The following is a 19,174-nucleotide window of genomic DNA, read 5'->3' on the forward strand; positions in this document are numbered from 1 at the left end:
ATCAAATCATGATTTTTTTTTTTTTTTTTGGTTGTTAAGCTGAGTGATACTTTGAAGAATTTGAATTTGGCTTCATCACCAGTAATAACTGTCTCCTTGCTTCTTTGGTGTGATAGTTTTGAGATGCTTGAGCATCTCATGGATCTGTGGTTGAATTTGCTTCATTGTCACCAACCAAGTTCACTTTGTGGGCCTATTAACATATTGTTGGTAATAGTTTATCAAGCTGTTCTGGAGATTATTTGGTAAAGTATATTAAAAGCCTTAAAACCATCTGCACTGTTTGACCCACTTCTTGACATTATCCTAAAGATATAATGTTTTGCTTAAAACTGTGGATGAAGGTGTTCATCAAAGTGCTACTCATAATATAAAAAAATTGCAAATGATAAAGATGAACAATTGGGAAATGGTTAAAGAAATGATGGTTTGTCATATGGTAGAATATTTGCATATATTTTAAGATATTTTCTAAGAATACTTGGAAAGGTGTTTGATAATGTTAAGTAGGAGGTCAGACACCCAAATCCATTTCATACGTTATTTTCATCATTGTTTTGAGTGAATAGGCATCCAGAGAGGCTGAGTTCTTTTTCTGGCTATAAATTTATGTAAAATTCTAACCATTTGAAAATAATATACACCATTGCTCAATATAGTCTGGGAAATAGCAGTTAAAATGTGTTTTTCTTACAAGAGAAACAGTGACAGTGAATCTTAATGAGTACATTAAATGAATTTAAAATCTGTTTTTATAAAGGTCTCACGTCAGGTGCTACAAACTAAAAAGAAGACTCATGGTATTTTAAATTGCTATAGACACCTATAAGAAAGGTAGAACCCATTGTTTATTGCCATGCAAATTGCAATCTTAAATAGTGGGTTTTTAAATAATTGAAATCTTAGAATGTATAATAAAGATGTAAATTAAGAAAATGAAATTCTGCATTAACTGTGAATTTAGCTAAATAAAATTATCTCACGAAGCAAATTTATCCATCAAAACGAATTGGTATGTGGTCATGTGTGTATTCTGTTGGTGCTGGAAGATGTCTTTGTGCTTGTATCAACACGTGTGACTTCATGTGAAGATTCTTAATGTTCACAGTTCTTGGCAAATGCAGTTTCAGTCCCTCTATAGCCAGCAGTGGATGGTACTGCAGGAAAATGCAGGATTAAAATCGTCCTTGTGTATAATATGTGTGAATCTTTTTCTTTGACCTTAAATTTAAAATGCAAGAGTTTAATCTCTGATTAAAATGTGTAGTTCAGGGGGTGTTCCCTGGTGGTCCAGTGGTTAGGGTTTGGCGCTTTCATTGCCGTGGCCCGGGTTCAATCCCTTGTTGGGAAACTAAGATCCCACAAGCTGCGTGATGTGGCCAAAAAATATATAATATATATACATATATATATTCAAGGATTGAGTTTAATTCATACATTCTATGTTTGTATTATGTAAATGCTTTTACAATCTAGTATTTTTAGCAAAAAGAATACTAACCTTTAAACAGCCTTATGTAAGAGATTTGCAAAGATTAAGCTGGCAACTTCAAATACAAATAAAGTTTTTTTTAAAATTTTAACAATAGATTTTATTTAACACAGTATACCCCAAATATTATTTCAACAGGACAAAGTTTTGATATGTAGTATTTTATTCATTTAAAAAAATAGATGCTGGCAACATGTGATTTTAAATTCCTTTTTAGTTATTAAATAGAAGCCCCAGTAAATCAGCTGTCACTTAAGGTGTAATCCATGGTAGCTTTCTCGCTCTTAAAGATTGGTAAGTTACAATTTTTTAAAAACGAATTCTACCTTTTAGTTTTTTTGGTTTTTTAAAAATTTTTTATTTTTGGCTGTGTTGGGTCTTTGTCTTCGTTGCTGCGCCCCTGCTTTCTTTAGTTGTGGCGAGCGGGGGCTACTCTCCGCTGCGGCTTCTCATTGCGGTGGCTTCTCGTTGCAGAGCATGGGCTCTAGGCGCACGGGCTTCAGTAGTTGTGGCTCGTGGGCTCTAGAGCGCAGGCTCAGTAGTTGTGGCACATGGGCTTAGTTGCTCCACAGCACGTGGGATCTTCCCAGACCAGGGCTCAAACCTGCGTCCCCTGCACTGGCAGGTGGATTATTAACCACTGCGCCACCAGGGAAGTTCCTGCTTTTTCGATTTTTAAATTCTAAGGTATTGTCTTGTTGGTTTTCCTGAACATGAGCCTATCCTAAGGAGGTAACTCACCCAAATCAGTAAAGCTTCAAGGTAAGAAATTTTAAATTTGTTTTTCCATGTTCAGATTGTCTCTTATGAACACAAGGGCACGTTTCGCTAATTCACAGTCAACCAAAAAGGAAAGTTGAAATACTATTAAGACTGTTTCGTAATTTGTCTTGCCAGAAATGCCATCTTATGGGTTAAGCAGTAGGGGGTGAGTGACCAGGGGTTAAATACGATAAGCATTTTTTTCATAGTCCCTCTATAACGAAGAGTAAAAGGGGGAAGGAGTGACTATGAAACAAAACGAGAAGAAAGCTTAGCTTCAACTCAATGTGGTAAATATTGTCACGATTAAGTGTCAAGGTTCTTGCCCCACGGGGCGCATGTCCACCCCCCCAAGGGGACAGCACCCTCCTTGGCTGTACACCAGGGGGTGCAGTGCATCCCAAGGGGTACGTCATCATCATTTGATATACAGCGAGGGGGGTGCACGGTCCCCCAAGGGGCGCCTGAGCACCCGCCCACGTGGGACAGCACTCCCATTGAGTCAATCTGCCTTGGTAAATATGGTGACCCTAATTAAATCAATCATCCTTAATGGATGCCCTGAGACGTAAGAAGGCAGATTGATTTAATGGGGGCCAGGAAACCTAAGGCGTTTGATTGGTTTAATGAACGCCAAGAGATTTAAGAAGGGCGATTGATTTAGTGGTGGTCACGATATTTAAGGGAGCCGATTTAATCAACGAGAACCACGTGACTCATGGGGACTGATTTAATCAGTGTGAGTCACGAGATTCGCGGGCTGGTTTAACATGTGGGAGTCACGTGATAAATGGTGCTGATTGACTCAATGGGAGTCACCTGATGTACGGGGCTGATTTAACAATAGGAATCACGCGAGCCAAGGGGCTGATTAAATCAGCTTGGGCACACCCCCAAGGGGGACGGCACCCTCCCCGGCTGTACGCCAGGTGGTGCACGTCCATCTTAAGTGGGGCACGTCCACCCAAGGGGTGCAGTCCACCCCAAAAGGTACATCATCGTCATTTGATGTACCCCAAGGGGTGCACGTCCACCCTAAAAGATACATCATCATTTGATGTACACCAGGGAGTGCACGAGCACCCCAATGGGTGCACGTCCACCCCAAGGGGTACATCATCATCATTTAACAAAAGAGCTACATCAAGAGTCCAAAAAAAACCGTTTTTAATTTTTTTCTCTCTCTTCATCTGTGATTCTCAGTTTAGAGCTGTCTGCTGGGATGGCCAGCAACTATTAACTACCAAGGGTGGCGTCTGCCTCCATCTGTTTGTTGTTTTAATGCCAGGAAGCGTTCTCCTTGCCCAGTGTACACAGCAGCCAGAGCAACCGCGCTCACAGTTTAGGAGGGAAAGAGGGAAGTAAGTAAGCGAGCACATGGTCACACGCCAGGGCGACGGGGCAGAAACAGCCCTTCATTTGCTCCATCAATCCCTGGGTCACGGTGAGGAACGGTTCTTTGCGGGCCGGGATAATGGCTTTTACATCTCCAGGTAAACCATTCGAGAGACCCCAGGCCCGGATTTGGAAGAACAAAACGCCAGGAGGGGGGCGGGGGCCGCGCCCGACGAGGCCGAGTGGGAACCGGCCTCCTGCGGGGTCTTGCGGCCGCCGAGGTGTCGCGAGAGCCGGGGCTGCCGCTCGGCTACGCCCGTAGGCCGAGTGGGCCGGGCGCGTTCCGCGGGGCCGGCGGTTTGGGCTAGCCTGCTTGGGCCAGCGAGGGCGCGGGGCTCCGGGGCTCGGGGATCGCCCCCGCCGCTCCGGGTAGGCGCGCCGATGGCGTTTCTAGGGTGACGCTGCGCACACCGACTCTCTCCGGGGGCGGAGGAAACACCTATGAACCCTTCGGCCTCCTTCCTGGCCGGGCGCCAGGTGAGCGGCCGCTGCTCCGCGCTTCCCGTTTCCGCCGGCGCGTCCCGGGGAGAGAGGAGAGCAGACCGCGGGGACGACGTGCATTGGGGTTATTCAGGAATCGTTTCTGCTTAAAATTTAAAACAATACCCAGGACGCAGAAGGAAAACGGAGCGTCACATCAGTTTCCTTACTTTAATGAAAATGGGTTGTTCAGCCCAGGCGCAGAGTCGAGTCGCGAGTATTGGGTACTCGCTTTTTAACGATAACATTGGGCATTTGTAGAGCTGCTTCTCTATATACCTCCTCGCTTCCTGCGCTTCACTTGCTTCACAGTACCCTGCGAGTGGAGCAGCACTCTGATAGACCGTTTTACCAAAAAGTCTTGAAAGTAAACTTGCCCAAGATTTGCAGTTGTCGGCATAGGATAAGATGAACGTGTTTTGCACGCTTGGCCTGTTGCTTGTTTCCTGTATTAGAATACGTGCTCCTTGCCGGCTGCTGTGTGTCCCCAGCCACTTGGCGCTCGGTAAATATTTGTTGAATGAGTGAGTGAGTGAAATGGCTTACCAAAGACTGGAATTCAAGTCTTGTGGCTTGGAATCCCTTGACTCCAAATTCCATTTTCTCTGTTTAGTGAGAAACTGTAATTCATTCGTCATTATTATTTATTTACAAATCTTATTTTTCAGAAAGCAATAATGATGTACATGGGCCTCTGGTGAACTTTAAACTACTGTCTTTAAGGTAGAATTCTTAAAGTAACACTTTTAGTTATTTTTTTTTTTTAATTGAAGTATAGTTGGTTTACAATATTGCGTTAGTTTCAGGTATACAGCATAGTGATTCGGTTTTGGGTTTTTTTTGTTTTGTTTTTAGTTCTTTATTTCATAGATGGGGACAGTACCATACTTTGGAATGTGACTTAACAACCTTAATAATAAAATAATATTGATAATACTAGCTAATGTTTGTTGGTCGTTTATGATAGAACAAAATTATTTTAAGGCAGGACAAGAAAAAGTTAACATAAAGTTTTCTCTGTCGTCTTGCCACTGCTCACTGCTTCCTCCACTTTGGTGTGTATTGTGCATCTGCATTATACATTAACTAGATCCTTTTAGAAGACGTAGGAATGCCTGCTTGCCAAAAAAAAAAAAAAAAAAAAAAGCTATTTTCTCCTGGTGTCAGCAAGGAACTCCTTAGGAGATAACATTCCTTTCTCAATCCTGTAAGGGGTCACAGTGACCCACTACTTGCCTTGTATGCGCAGATCTGCATTGTGTAAAGGTCAATATATTATTTTGATGTGTAGCCCTTTGTCTTGAAAGTGTTTGTAACTGTGTTTTGACCTCTTACAGGCAGAACAGTTCTCAGAGCTTTCTGAAAGACTGTCTCCCAGGTTATAATCTTCAGCTTGGCTCAAATAAAATTTTCCACTTCTTTCTTAGATTGACTATTGATTAATTTTTAATGACACTTACAATGGTGCCAAGTACTGTGAAGTGCTTTACCGAGATTATCTTGCTTAATCCACACAACTCTTAAGAAGTTAAAATGCTGCTATTACCATTTTACAGACAAGGAAATTAAGGCTTAAGGACATTAAGTAACTTACCCAAGGTCTTAGAGCCACTAAGTGGCTAATTCTGGATTCCAACTCAGGTCAGACCAACTTCACTGCACTAGACTTTAAAATGATGTATGCTTAAAAGGAGTTATCATAGATAATTTTGTTAGACATGAAAATGGCATCATGGTAATATAAAAACGTTCATTTTTAGAGATGCATACTAAAATATCTAAGAGTAAAAAGTATTTTTTATCAACAACAAAAAGATAAAGGAAAATTGAAACATGTGGCAAAATCGTGATAGTGGTAAGAAAGACCTAGGTACTGAGCAAATGGGAGTCTATTGTACTATTCTCTTGTCTTCTGCGTATATTTGAAATTTTTCCTTTACAAAATTTGTTTTTAAGTAGGTATGTTGAGTTTGGATCAGTTACATTTAAACAGTAATTACTTCCTCTTTCCCTTTACTTGACTGCGGTAGAATTTCTGGGGCAAGCTGAGGGATAATATTGTTGATTGATACAAGGAGAGGGTTGACAGCAAAGAAAAAAAAATGCAGAAATGGGTTCATTTGTGATTAACCAATGGAGGTTTTACAAATGGTCCCACTCTTTAAGAGTGGTGTAAATGGTACGACAGAAAGTGATAGAGGCAGAGTGTACAGTAGGTGTGAACTTGCTTTAAATATACATAATTTTGACGCCATGTTATAATCAGTGAATAAAACGTAGTTAATTTAACTACCTTGAATTGGCAGCAAAAGAAGATATAATTGTTTGGAAAATATGCTTTGGCCGATTTATGTTGATTAGTTTTATCCTGACGTGAAGCCACTTTCTATGTTTAGGGCATTGGGTCAGAAGTTGAGATTTCCACTATCGAGAAACAACGGAGAGAGCTACAGCTGCTCATTGGAGAATTAAAAGATCGAGATGGAGAGCTCAATGATATGCTTGCAGTACATCGAAGGCAACTTCTTTCATGGGAAGAGGATCGGCAGAAAGTGCTGACTTTGGAAGAACGTTGCAGCAAATTAGAAGGTCAGACATATATGCAGCAGCATCTGTCATGCACTTGTACATGCCAGCACGTTAAAAGGGCTCAAGGGAAAGATAGGAATATCTCAACACAATCCCTGCTGCACTGGAGTTTATTTTATTTTTTATTTATTTATTTATTTTTGGCTGAGTTGGGTCTTCGTTGCTGTGTGCAGGCTTTCTCTAGTTGCGGCGAGCGGGGGCTACTCTTCGTTGCGGTGCGCGGACTGCTCATTGCGGTGGCTTCTCTTGTTGCGGAGCACGGGCTCTAGGCACGCGGGCTTCAGGAGTTGTGGCTCACGGGCTCTAGAGTGCAGGCTCAGTAGTTGTGGCACACGGGCTTAGTTGCTCCACGGCACGTGGGATCTTCCCGGACCAGGGCTCGAACCAGTGTCCCCTGCATTGGCAGGCGGATTCTTAACCACTGGGCCCCCAGGGAAGTCCCTGGAGTTTATTTTAATTGAAGATAGGACGACATCATGAACACTCACAACAGAACGAACACAATGTGAATTAAAGTAGGGCAAGCAAAGTACTTAACTGTAGAAAGAGGGCTGGGCAGCTTCAGTCAGCATGGAGTGTCAAGAGTGAACCTGAAGGAAATTAGTTTTGAGCTAAAGTATGAATGAAGATGCCACAGAACTGGCCATTTCTCTTGAACTGACTCAAAGATTTTAAACTTGGTATTGAACTTGATCTCAAATACCTAAAATAGTCATCTTTTAAAATTAGAGCAATCTCAAAAATGGCTTACAAAAATTTCCTTTTGTACCATATTTTAACTGTCATCCCTTTCGTGCTGCCCTAAAGTCTGAATGTTCTACTGACACTGCATTAATACTAGAATGTGCTAGAGGGGAAAATACTAGATCTGTTTAATAGAAAGACAACAATGTATCGCCTTCTTTTTTACTTATATTACAAAAAGGATTCTGTAAATGCGACAATCTAAATATGAGTAATTTTTCCATTTTGTTGATGACCATCTGATTTTATTTTGACCACACCCACCCACATGTAGATACACATAAACGCAGTATTTAATATGATTGTACGTTAGATGCAATATATCTTATATAATTAATATCTTTTATATAAACATATTAAAGAACAAAGATAACATTATATACACGCATACCTCGTTTTATTGCACTTTGCAGATATTATGATTTTTAGAAATTGAAGGTTTGTGGCAACCCTGTACTGAGCAAGTCTATCAGCACCATTTTTCCAACACCGTTTGCTCACTTTGTGTCTCTGTGTCATATTTTGGTAATTCTCGTAATATTTCAAACTTTTTCATTATTATTATATTTGTTACGGTCATCTGTGATCAGTAATCTTTGATGTTACTACTACGACTCGCTGAAGGCTCAGGTGATGGTTAGCATTTCTTAGCAATAAGTTATTTTTAAATTGAGGTATACAGATTGTTTTTTGGACATAATCCTATTGCACACTTAGTAGACTACAATATACTGTAAACATAACTTTCATATGCACTGGGAAACCAAAATATTTGTGTGACTTGCTTTATTGTGATATTCATTTTATTGCAGTGGTTTGGAACTGAACCTGCAATATCTCCGAGGTCTGCCTGTATAACCATCAGTATCTGGTTTTAAAATGAGCAAGACACCTGAATAGACATTTCATGGAACACTGGATGGCCAATAAATGTACAAAAAAGTTCTCATTCTCATTAGTAATTAGGGAAATGCAAATTAAGACCATAATGAGACCTTTTTATACTTACCAGACTGGCAAAAAATATCCGGTATTGGTAAAAGTGTGGAGCAAGGGAAGGCTCATTCACTGCTGGTGGGCGTGTCAGCTGGCACAGCTACTTTGGAAAATCATTTGACAGTTCTGGTAAAGTTGAAGATATACATAGCTATGGCCCAGCATTTCCACTTCTAGGATATCTACTCGCCCTTCAATATGCACATGAATTACCTAAGGATCTTGTTAATATGTAGATTGTGATACAATAGGTCTGTGTATCTAACAAGGTCCCGGGTAACGTCCCTGCTGCTGGTCCAAGGGCAACATTTTGAGTATCGATCGAGGCTCTAGAGGAACTCCTGCAAAAGCACCAAGATGCTTGTAGGAGAATATTTAGAGCAGCATTGTACATCATAGCTGCAAAGTGGAAACAGTCCAAATGACCACCAGTAGTAGAATGTATAAATACATTTTGGCATGATCATATAATGATATTATACAGCAATGACAGTGCACAAACAGGAGTTACCTACAGCCACATGGATACATCTCAAGATCATAAACTTTTTTTTTTTGTCTGTGCCAGGCAGCTTGTGGGATCTTAGTTCCCCAACCAGGGATCGAACCCAGGCCCTTGGCAGTGAAAGCGTTGAGTCCTAACCAGTGGGCCACCAGGGTATTCCCAGGATCATAATCTTGAGCAAAAAAAGCAAACAGAAGAATTCATAGAGTATAATTACATTTACATACGGTTCAAATTAAACTATTCTTAGGGATGTGGTCATAGATAGTAAAACTATAATAAAAAACAAGGAAATGAGTAAGATCAGGACGGTGGTTAGGAAGGTGGGAAATTGGAGAGATTGTGTTCAGGAAGTGACATACAGGGCCTTCTGGGTTGCTGCTGGTGTTCTGTCTCTTGACTAAGGTACAATATCGTGCATTTCATAATAAAAACTTTTAAAAGAAGTATTAACCTTTAACCATGTGCTTGAAAATAATGCATTTTCAGCTTCAAATCTGACCACAAGTAAGTTATTGATGAAATCTCCCTCAGGTGAACTACATAAAAGAACTGAAATAATCAGGTCACTCACAAAGAAGGTAAAAACCCTTGAATCGAATCACATTGAATGCCAAAGTACTCTTCAAAAGACTCAACTACAGCTTCAAGAAATGGCCCAAAAGGCAACCCATTCCACTCTCCTCTCTGAAGACCTTGAGGTTGGTTTTAAGATAAGCTTCCCTAGCCCAAATTCTGTTTGTGTTTCAGTTATTGAAAAATTAGATTTAAATATTTCCATTAAAAATGCATGTGCGTGTGTATGAAAGTATATACATCCATCCATCATCATAGTTTTGTGTTCACTGTGGGGCTTTGATTAGCTGCCAGTGCTATCTTGTCTTGGAGATGAAGCTTCATTACAGCCCTTTTCTAACTGTTAGGCCATCTGTTTGGAAGCATCTATCATTTTATCAACAATGGGTTATTTTAGAAAGCCTTTCTCAGATTCTGAGATCCATATCATCAAGTAGCTTCAAATTATGCTTTCTAAATAACTGTGTCTAATCTGATGAAACAAATATCTATAGCACGTTAGTGGCGCATATTGGGAATAAAATCTGTAAGAGTGATTTTTCAGTTTTCATTTCTAGCTGGTGAGTCATCAGATATCTTTTGAGCTCATGCTTTTTGAGAGACGCAGTGAGAAAGCCTTTTTTGTTGTTGTTATAGCCTTCATATTCTTGTTTCATAATGATATCGGTATAGATCTTGGTAATATAGTGAGTCTTAATAACTCATAATAATTGTATAGATTTTATGTCTAAAATTTTTTTCAGATTACTCTTCTAGACAGTTTCTAGCTATAAAATAAGTGAAAACTATTCCGGAATCTCTTGATATGTTGAATTAAAAAATGAAAGCATGTTAGTCAGCTTGGGCTGCCATAACAAAGTACCATAGACTGGGCAGAAATTTCTTTCCTCACAGTTCTGTAGGTTAGAAGTCCAAGATCAAGGTGCCGGCCTGGTCAGTTTCTGGTGAGGGCTCTCTTCTTGGCTTGCAAATGGTCACCTTCTTACTGTGTCCTCATGTGGCAGGGTGAGAGACAGTACATGAGCAAGCTCTCTGGTGTCTTTTCTTATGAGGACACTGATCCCATCATGAGGGCCCCACCCTCATGACCTCATCTAAACCTAATTACTTCTCGAAGGCTCCACCCCCAAACACCATCACATTAGAGGTTAGGGCTTCATAGGGCTTCAACATGTGCATTTGGGCGGGGGGTGCAATTCAGTCCATAGCAGGAAGATTTTTTTTTAATTAATAAACTTTATTTTTTAGAATAGTTTTAGGTTCATAGCAAAATTGGGTGGAATATACAGAGGTTTCTCATAGACCCTGCCCCCTCCCCCAGCCAGCCTCCTCCACTGTGGACATTCTGCATCACAGTAGTACATTTGTTGCAATCAGTGAATCTACACTGACACCTCATTGCCACCCAAAGTCCATAGTTTACATTAGGGTTCACTCTTGGTGTTGTACGTTCTGTGGGTTTTGACAAATAATGACCTGCATCCACCATTGTAATGTCATACAGAAGTAGTTTCACTGCCCTAAAAACCCTCTCTGCTCTGCTCCCTCCTTCTCTGCCACAACCCCTGGCAGCCATTGATCTCCTTACTGTCTCCAGAGTTTTGCCTTTTCCAGAATGTCATAGAGTTGGAATCATACAATATGTAGCCTTTTCAGATTGGCTTCTTTCACTTAGTAACATGCATTTAAGTTTCCTCCATGAAGATCTCTTTTAAAAAGCCTGATTATTCTTTTTTTCCCAACCAATAAACACATTATGTACACAATAATTATATCAAATCTAGATCTATGGATAAAAAAAAAAAAAACCCTGATAAGTGGGAATACCCCAATATGAAATTATTTCAACATAGAGTAAAGATGCACAAAAGTTCATTAATGCTACTTTATTTCAGCAAAGGAAGTCTCTTACTAATCCAGTTTTCATTCTTGCCAACCTGGAAGTATACATTAAAGACCATTAGGAAGTAGACATGTTTATAAACGTAACTGATAGAATTCAGTAGGGCAAAACTCAAGTATACTGAGAAGATGCTGGGGATAATGGGGAAATAGATATTTGTGTTCCTTTTTGATGACTGCCTACTTAGCCTGCTTTGTTACTAAAAAAGCTAAACAGAAAAAACAAAACAGAAGAATGAGCACAGGTTGTGGCTGGTGAGAGTAATGAAAGCTTTTAAATGACTCAATTAGTATTTTATGTTTTCCCTCATAGGCTAGAAACGAAAATCTCAGCAACACATTAGTGGAACTTTCTGCTCAAGTGGGACAATTGCAAGCTCGAGAACAGGCTCTCACCACCATGATAAAGCTGAAGGTAATTCAGAATCACGATACTTCCACTTGCCAGGCACTTTGTAGTTGATAGCAATGTACATTAAGTTACTGAAGTCCCACAGCGACTCAGATAGGTTGAGCTATCAATGTTGCTCTCTTTTTTTAAATTCTGGTTTTAGAAATGCGGGAAACAAGTTTAAAATGATGCCCCCAAGGCACTGAGAGGAGGCAGGACTGCACTGTTGGTCTCTGTCTCCAAGGCCCATTCCACGGTCCAGCATGCCTGCATTCAGCTGGTTTCTTCTGAGGTATCCATTACTGGGTCTCATAAAGTCATTAGCTATCAAATTGCTTGTTAATATGTTTTTTTTTTTTTTCATAACTTATAGTCAGTCTACCTTTTTTTTTTTAAGAATTCTATTTCTTTTTTTTAAAATTAATTAATTAATTTATTTTTGGCTGTGTTGGGTCTTCATCTCTGCGCGAGGGCTTTCTCTAGTTGCGGCGAGCGGGGGCCACTCTTCATCGCGGTGCGCGGGCCTCTCACTGTCGTGGCCTCTCTTGTTGCGGAGCACAAGCTCCAGATGCGCAGGCTCAGTAGTTGTGGCTCACGGGCCCAGTTGCTCCGCGGCATGTGGGATCTTCCCAGACCAGGGCTCGAACCCATGTCCCCTGTGTTGGCAGGCAGATTCTCAACCACTGCGCCACCAGGGAAGCCCTGTTTTTTTTTTTTAAATTAATTTATTTTTGGCTGCGTTGGGTCTTCGTTGCTGCGCACGGGCTTTCTCTAGTTGGGGCAAGCGGGGGCTACTCTTCGTTGTGGTGCACAGGCTTCTCACTGCAGTGGCTTCTCTTCTTGCGGAGCACGGGCTCTAGGCGCGCGGGCTTCAGTAGTTGCAGCACGTGGGCTCAGTAGTTGTGGCTCGCAGCCTCTAGAGTGCGGGCTCAGTAATTGTGGTGCACAGGGTTAGTTGCTCTGCAGCATGTGGAATCTTCCCAGACCAGGACTCGAACCTGTGTCCCCTGCATTGGCAGGTGGATTCTTAACCACTGCGCCACCAGGGAAGCCCGTTAATATGTTTTTAATTGAGAAGAAAACTTAGCAGTCAAGTAGTTGATGTAGTCACTAACATGCCATAAACAGTGATTGATAAAGTCTCTTCTATGTGGTAACACGTGTTGAACAGCAGGTGGCTAGAGGAGTGATTTTGGTGTAATGGGACACTCATGTTGATTCATATGTGATTTTTCCCAGCACATTAATGTTTTTGAGTGATCAGGGACAAGCTTTCATGAAATTAAAAAGAAAATATTAAAATCTATAGAATTGTCTTTAATCAAGTAGTGACCAGTTTCCTGGCTTCAGCAACCTCTACAGTGTCCATCATAGCAAACTCCTGGGGAAGCTGAAGAGGATTGCCTGACTGATGTGTCTGCAGTGGCATTTGCTGAACTGTGTTCTTGTACGTAACAGGACTACTGTTTCTTTGCTACTGGTCTGATCACAGAGTTCCATCGGTTTTTGAATGGTCTGCCCAAACCCTGTTTTTCCCATAAGTCCTAACGTGAGATGTGCAGACTGTGAAGTATTTTAGGAACGCGTATAGGATGCTATCGCAGAAACCTTTGTCCTTAAGCAAAGGTAAAACCTGCAAGTAATAGTTATTCCACATGAGTGGTGGGGGAGTACTTTTGCTTATTTTTATTTTTATTTTTAAAATTAATTAATTAATTTATTTATGGCTGTGTTGGGTCTTCGTTTCTGTGCGAGGGCTTTCTCTAGTTGCGGCGAGTGGGGGCCACTCTTCATCACAGTGCGTGGGCCTCTCACTATCGCGGCCTCTCTTGTTGCGGAGCACAGGCTCCAGACGCGCAGGCTCAGTAATTGTGGCTCACGGGCCCAGTTGCTCCGCGGCATGTGGGATCTTCCCAGACCAGGGCTCGAACCCGTGTCCCCTGCATTGGCAGGCAGATTCTCAACCACTGTGCCACCAGGGAAGCCCCTTATTATTTTTATACTTTCAGGTGTTATTTGAATTGCTTTTCAACAAGCACATAGATACCTTTTATGTAATTAAAACAACCACCTCAACAATAAGAGGTTCTGAATGGGGTAGGTTTGGGATAAGGTCTTGGAGTCTGTCATTTTAACAAGCTGAAAAGAAGGGGAGGAAGAAGAGAGGGCCTATGGGATTTATCTGTAATGCAGAGAATAAGCCCCCTCAAGGGTCACCAGCCTTCCTATTGCTATTACAGCTTCATAGGTAATCAAATGTTTGCTTCTAAACTTTGTGAGACAGTAAACTATGGTGGTTCGTGCATGGTTTCAGGGGCAGCCGGCTAAGTTCAAATCGGAACTCCGTCACTAACCAGTTGTATAACTGTGTCCACTTTACTGTCGAGTCCTCTGTCATGTGGGGAGTAACAATAGTCCCTACCTCAGAGAGTTACCGTGAGGATTAAACGAGGTAACACATGGAAAGTGCTTGGAATGAAACCGGGTACACAATGAGATCTTTTTTTTTTTTTTTTAATTCTTTTTGGGGTATAGTTGATTTACAATGTTGTGTTAGTTTCAGGTGCGCAGCAAAGTGAATCGGTTATACATATACACATATCCACTCTTTGTTTTTAGATTCTTTTCCCATATAGGTCATTACAGAGTATTGAGTAGAGTTCCCTGTGCTATAGCAGGCTCTTACTCATTCTCTATTTTACATATAGTAGTTTGTATATGTCAATCCCAATCTCCCAATTTATCCCTCTCCGACAATGAGATCTTAATAAGTGTAGTGTTTTCTTATTGTTTAGTTGGAATTTTAAAATCTTATGTAACAGTTTTCGAATTTGGTTTGTAGGACAAAGATATTATCGAGGCAGTCAATCACATTGCTGACTGTTCGGGTAAATTTAAATTGTTAGAGCATGCCTTACGCGACGCTAAGGCGGTGGAGACCTGTATTGTGAAAGAAAAGCAAGATTATAAGCAGAAATTGAAGGCACTTAAGATTGAAGTCAATAAGCTAAAAGGTAAGGAAGAGGCATAAATTTAAGCATTTTATCTTGGGAATATATTTCTTCATTTGGGTTCACTTAATCTCATAACTGAGAGTAGGTCTGTTGTTAGCTTTAGGTCCTACCATGAGATGTTCATTTCATTTGTATAGAATTATGCTGCAATTTTTTGTGTTACAAGATAAATAACAGAGTTGGGGGTAACTGCCTAATGCGTTCTATTTTAAAAATAATCCTGCCTTTGCTGTACCGGCTAGCTCTTGCTACTATACGCTTTGTAGCAACCAACGACAGTATCTCAGTGGCATGCAACCACGAGCATTTGAGAAACTCATGTATCTGGAAGCCACATGGGAATTGGCTGATCTCTGTTGGGCCCAGCTGAGCTCCTCCACTGGGGCATCTTCTCCTCCCCGGTAGGCTAGCCTGGGCATTTCTTCCCACGGTGAAGGCAGAAGCTTAAGAGAAGCAGAAAGATGGGAGGACCTATATATACCATCACTTCCCCCTCATTCTGTGGCCAAAGTGAGTCACATGGCTGAACCCAGAGTCAGACAATCCTCTGTGGGAGGATTTACAAAAAATCGAGGGAGGAATGCAGAGAGGGGTGAGGAGTTACCACTAACAACACAAACTCCCAGAGTGGCTTTTTGGTGCATGTTTTATTTTGGGGGGAATTCCTTTTGTGTCCTCCTGTTCTATTTTCATTCTCACAGTAACCCCACAGTTTATTTTTCTACTACTTGAGGTTTTCTAATGAAACGAAGGCTGGGTATGCCAGATAGGTTAGTGCTGTGTACTGGAATATGGATCTAGGTGATGGAGTAAAAATTTATATTCGTCTGCAGAGGATGTGGAGAGAAGAGGCCACTTTTCTCTGGCCTTTCCCCACTGTGGGGCAGGGGAAGCTGTTGGATGGAGGCGCCATCCAGGTCTGAAATCTGCACCCAGACTGTCCCATTTATAAGTGGTCATCACGTTAGACACGAAGACTGACTCCTGCTGTGGAACAAGCAAACTTAGAATGACAGAGCCGTGCGATGGTGCAGTTGCTCCGCCTCTGTCCCTGGTGGAATCCCTCATGAGGCAGGGAGTTGCTGTTCAAATTGTGAAAGGCTATCGGGGCAGATTTAATTTAAAAAACTCCACCTCCTAAAATCTTGTTCCTATGATGCCCTGACTAGTGGTAAATCATACTTTTGTCTCCATTTGTAGCTTCAGCTAAAATCATAATCGTACTATAAGCCCCTTGACAGCAGGGACGGACTCTGTCTTCTCTTTTTTTGGACCCACAGTTAATAGCACAGCCCCTGGGTTACATTGTAGGCATTCGATAAGTATTTATTGAATGCTGTGTTTACCTAGGTAAGATTTAAAGTAAAAAGAAGTCTGTTTTATCAACTTTTATGTCTTATTTTATAAATTCAATATTTATGAAAAAAATAAAAGCAGCATCATGGATAGTGTACTAGAGAGTGAGGGAAAGAGACTCATTTAGTTTGGGTGCGCTGGGAAGGCGTCTTTGAAGAGAACATTAGAGCTGAAACTTGGATGATGGGAAGAACCAGTCGTGCAAAGATCTGGGCCAGGACCTTCCAGGCAGAAGAAACAGCAAATGCAAAAGCCCTGGGGTGGGTTTTGAGGTTGGGGACAGTGTAAGGAACAGATTGAAAGGGCAGGGCCAGGCTGTGCAGGCCTTAAGGTAATGAGTTTGGATGTCCTCCTAAGTGTAGCACAAGGGCTTGTAACAGAGAAGCGATGCCAGCAGATGGCCCTGATGGCTCGGTGGATAGTAGGCTGCAAAGGGAGAGGCAGGGTTCGAGCAGGGAGACAATGGGAGCCTTGGCCAGGGTCACTGCTGGGGGTGCAGTGAGATGTTAGATGAGGGACATATTTTGGCTGTAGATTGAACAGGACTTCATATTAATTGGAAGCGGGTGCGGAGGACATGAGAGGTATTCACAGTGTATATTCTTCTAGGAACTAGTATTTATTTGAGGACTTTTTTCCCCCTTTCTTCCCCCTATTTGTGAAGAGGATCTAAATGAAAAGACAACAGAAAATAATGAACAACGAGAAGAGATCATTCGCCTCAAGCAAGAGAAAAGTTGCCTGCATGATGAATTGGTTTTTACTGGTAAAAATAGATAATTAGTTTAAGTAACCTGAACGTTCTACGATACTACCATGACAGGCTAAATGAATTGTACCTCTCTCAAAATACTTTATGTATTTAATTAATTTATTTTAACACCCTTTGAGAAATGAGGAGGGACCAGGCAGGGAATTTTAAAGCTGTTATCTGCCTCCCAGTTCACTCTGTTTCCTCTTCTGTGAAATGAGCTGCTCTCCCTTCCAGCTTGAGTGCGTGACTATACTAGCTTACTAAAAACATAGCACTTGTGCTTAAAAGTTCAATAAGAAAGAATCTTATGAGCCAAGTATTTGCAAATACTAGATAAAAATTAGGAATTCAACATTTTTTCAATTTTGCAAATAGACCACCTGTAATTATTACAGTTGGAAAGTACTCATGTGTTTTGTTACATCAGTATGACCGCAAAATAATAATGTCGGAGATGAATTTTTCATGACTTAAAAGCAAGTTTGTCAGTAAGGTGTGTAACTTAGGCCCCCTTCTGATAAACATAAAAGTGGCACTCCCACTCTCCCTCACCGCCATGTTCTCCTACACTCTAACCCCAACCCACCCCAGTATGTCAGAGTTTCTAGCCTCCCCTTTCTCTGCTCCCAACTGAGAATCACTGATATTTAGAGCTTATCTATATATGGCCCTGACAGCCAAGAAGATTTTGTTAGACTTTAATTTTGGTAGTTTGTATGAAGAAAATCATAGGTTTGGAGGTAAAGTTCCAAATAGAAATTAAATGAACTGGGACTTCCCTGGAGATCCAGTGGTTAAGACTCCACGCTTCCACTGCAGGGGGCACGGGTTCAATCCCTGGTCAGGGAACTAAGATCCCGCATGCCATGTGGTGTGGCCAAAAGAAACAAGAATTTAATTAATTAAGTGAACATGTTTGGGTCTACTCATACCTACTCTCAATTGTCTTTCCTGCTAGGAAGAGACTACATTTCTATAAGTTAAAGGGCAGAATACAGTATTATATTACATTTTTTTCAAATAAAATGAAATTCTTAATTTTAATCTCATGGGATTAAAGATTGGGGAAATGCAGTTTTCTACCACTAGAGGTCACTATTTCCATTATTTCTAGGATTACTGTGTCTCAAAGTAATTATCTCTTACATTGTTACAGATACTTACATAAAGATATACATATATTTGTACATCTACATAAAGATATACATCTATACATATGTTTGTAGCTTTACAGTTGAATTCCCGCAATCTTTAGATCGGCATCTGTGTGCCAGGTACTCTGCTAGTGACTAAGAAGCTCATAGACCCAAAGAGAGTTTAGTGCTCTACAGATGCTGTGAATAAAATGTTGTGCGAGGTCAGAGGAAGGAAAAACATTTACAGAACATTTTAATAATCTCCTTTCTTTTTGGTTCATCTATTTTTACTCATTCTATTATGTATTACTAGGTAAAGTATATGTAATTTGTTAGATAATACTCTAATAAATCCATTTTGTGAAATATTTTTTTATCATTTCCTAAGCTGATTTCTTAAATATCTTTTCTATTCGTACCACTGTCTCAGAACAATTTTTGTGTGTTTAAATTATAAAAGTGAATTGAAGCCTGAAAAGAATTTTTAAAGGCTTAACATGATAACATGCTATCAGGTGTCATGGCTAAAAATTAACACATTTTATTCAAGGTTGGAAGATGTCTTAAAAATGTACTTCTAAGTTCAAAACTTCTTTTTCCTCTTGTTGAAGATGAAGTTCTTCACAGAGGCTTAGAGACATGTTTCATTTGTACATGTTGCATATAAGAAGTTCGCAAATAAAACAATGATACTAGTTTACATTTCTGTGGCCCTGCGAGTCCCGTAAACAAGGCCCTGTGAGATTGAGTGAAGGTCTCCCAGGCAGTAAAAGGCACAGAAGCTTGATCAGAATTTGCCAGGTCCAGACTTCAGCACCCTTTCCTTTGTGCTGTCTTCCTTAGGCTGCCCGCTCAGGCAGGTGTCAGCAGAGTTCCATACCTCTTTGTCTTCAGTGACCAACTTGTGAAATAGGCGGACTCAACTCCACTTTGACCAAACCCAGATAACCCAGCCACGTACGAAAGTATCAGATCTAAGGAAACAATTCTATTTCATGCAACAGTAGATTATTCTAAAGTCAGATTAAGGCAGTATTGAAATATATTTAAAATTATCCTTGAATGCCAAATAAAGTAGCTGG

General features: G+C 40.8%; 1 protein-coding gene across 5 annotated transcripts in view; it reads left to right on the top strand.

Moving 5' to 3' along the window:
- The first annotated feature begins 39 nt into the window (after nucleotides 1-39).
- CCDC62 (coiled-coil domain containing 62) overlaps nucleotides 40-19,174 on the top strand; it is a 46,036-nt gene continuing 26,901 nt past the window's right edge. The window contains exons 1-7 of one of the 5 annotated variants that reach the window (XM_082355905.1): nucleotides 40-3,747; nucleotides 4,798-4,852; nucleotides 6,526-6,718; nucleotides 9,453-9,664; nucleotides 11,755-11,856; nucleotides 14,675-14,846; nucleotides 16,867-16,968. In XM_082355905.1, the coding sequence (XP_082212031.1) occupies nucleotides 6,628-6,718; nucleotides 9,453-9,664; nucleotides 11,755-11,856; nucleotides 14,675-14,846; nucleotides 16,867-16,968 (679 nt within the window). In that variant the 5' untranslated portion in view covers nucleotides 40-3,747; nucleotides 4,798-4,852; nucleotides 6,526-6,627. Of the gene's footprint in view, nucleotides 3,748-3,900; nucleotides 4,127-4,797; nucleotides 4,853-6,525; nucleotides 6,719-9,452; nucleotides 9,665-11,754; nucleotides 11,857-14,674; nucleotides 14,847-16,866; nucleotides 16,969-19,174 lie in introns of those variants that run through there. The other 4 variants (XM_082355904.1, XM_082355906.1, XM_082355902.1 and 1 more) reach the window with 4 other exon arrangements.

Source organism: Balaenoptera borealis, assembly GCF_965194805.1.
Source record: "Balaenoptera borealis genome assembly, chromosome: 14".
NCBI classification, from domain to species: domain Eukaryota; kingdom Metazoa; phylum Chordata; class Mammalia; order Artiodactyla; family Balaenopteridae; genus Balaenoptera; species Balaenoptera borealis.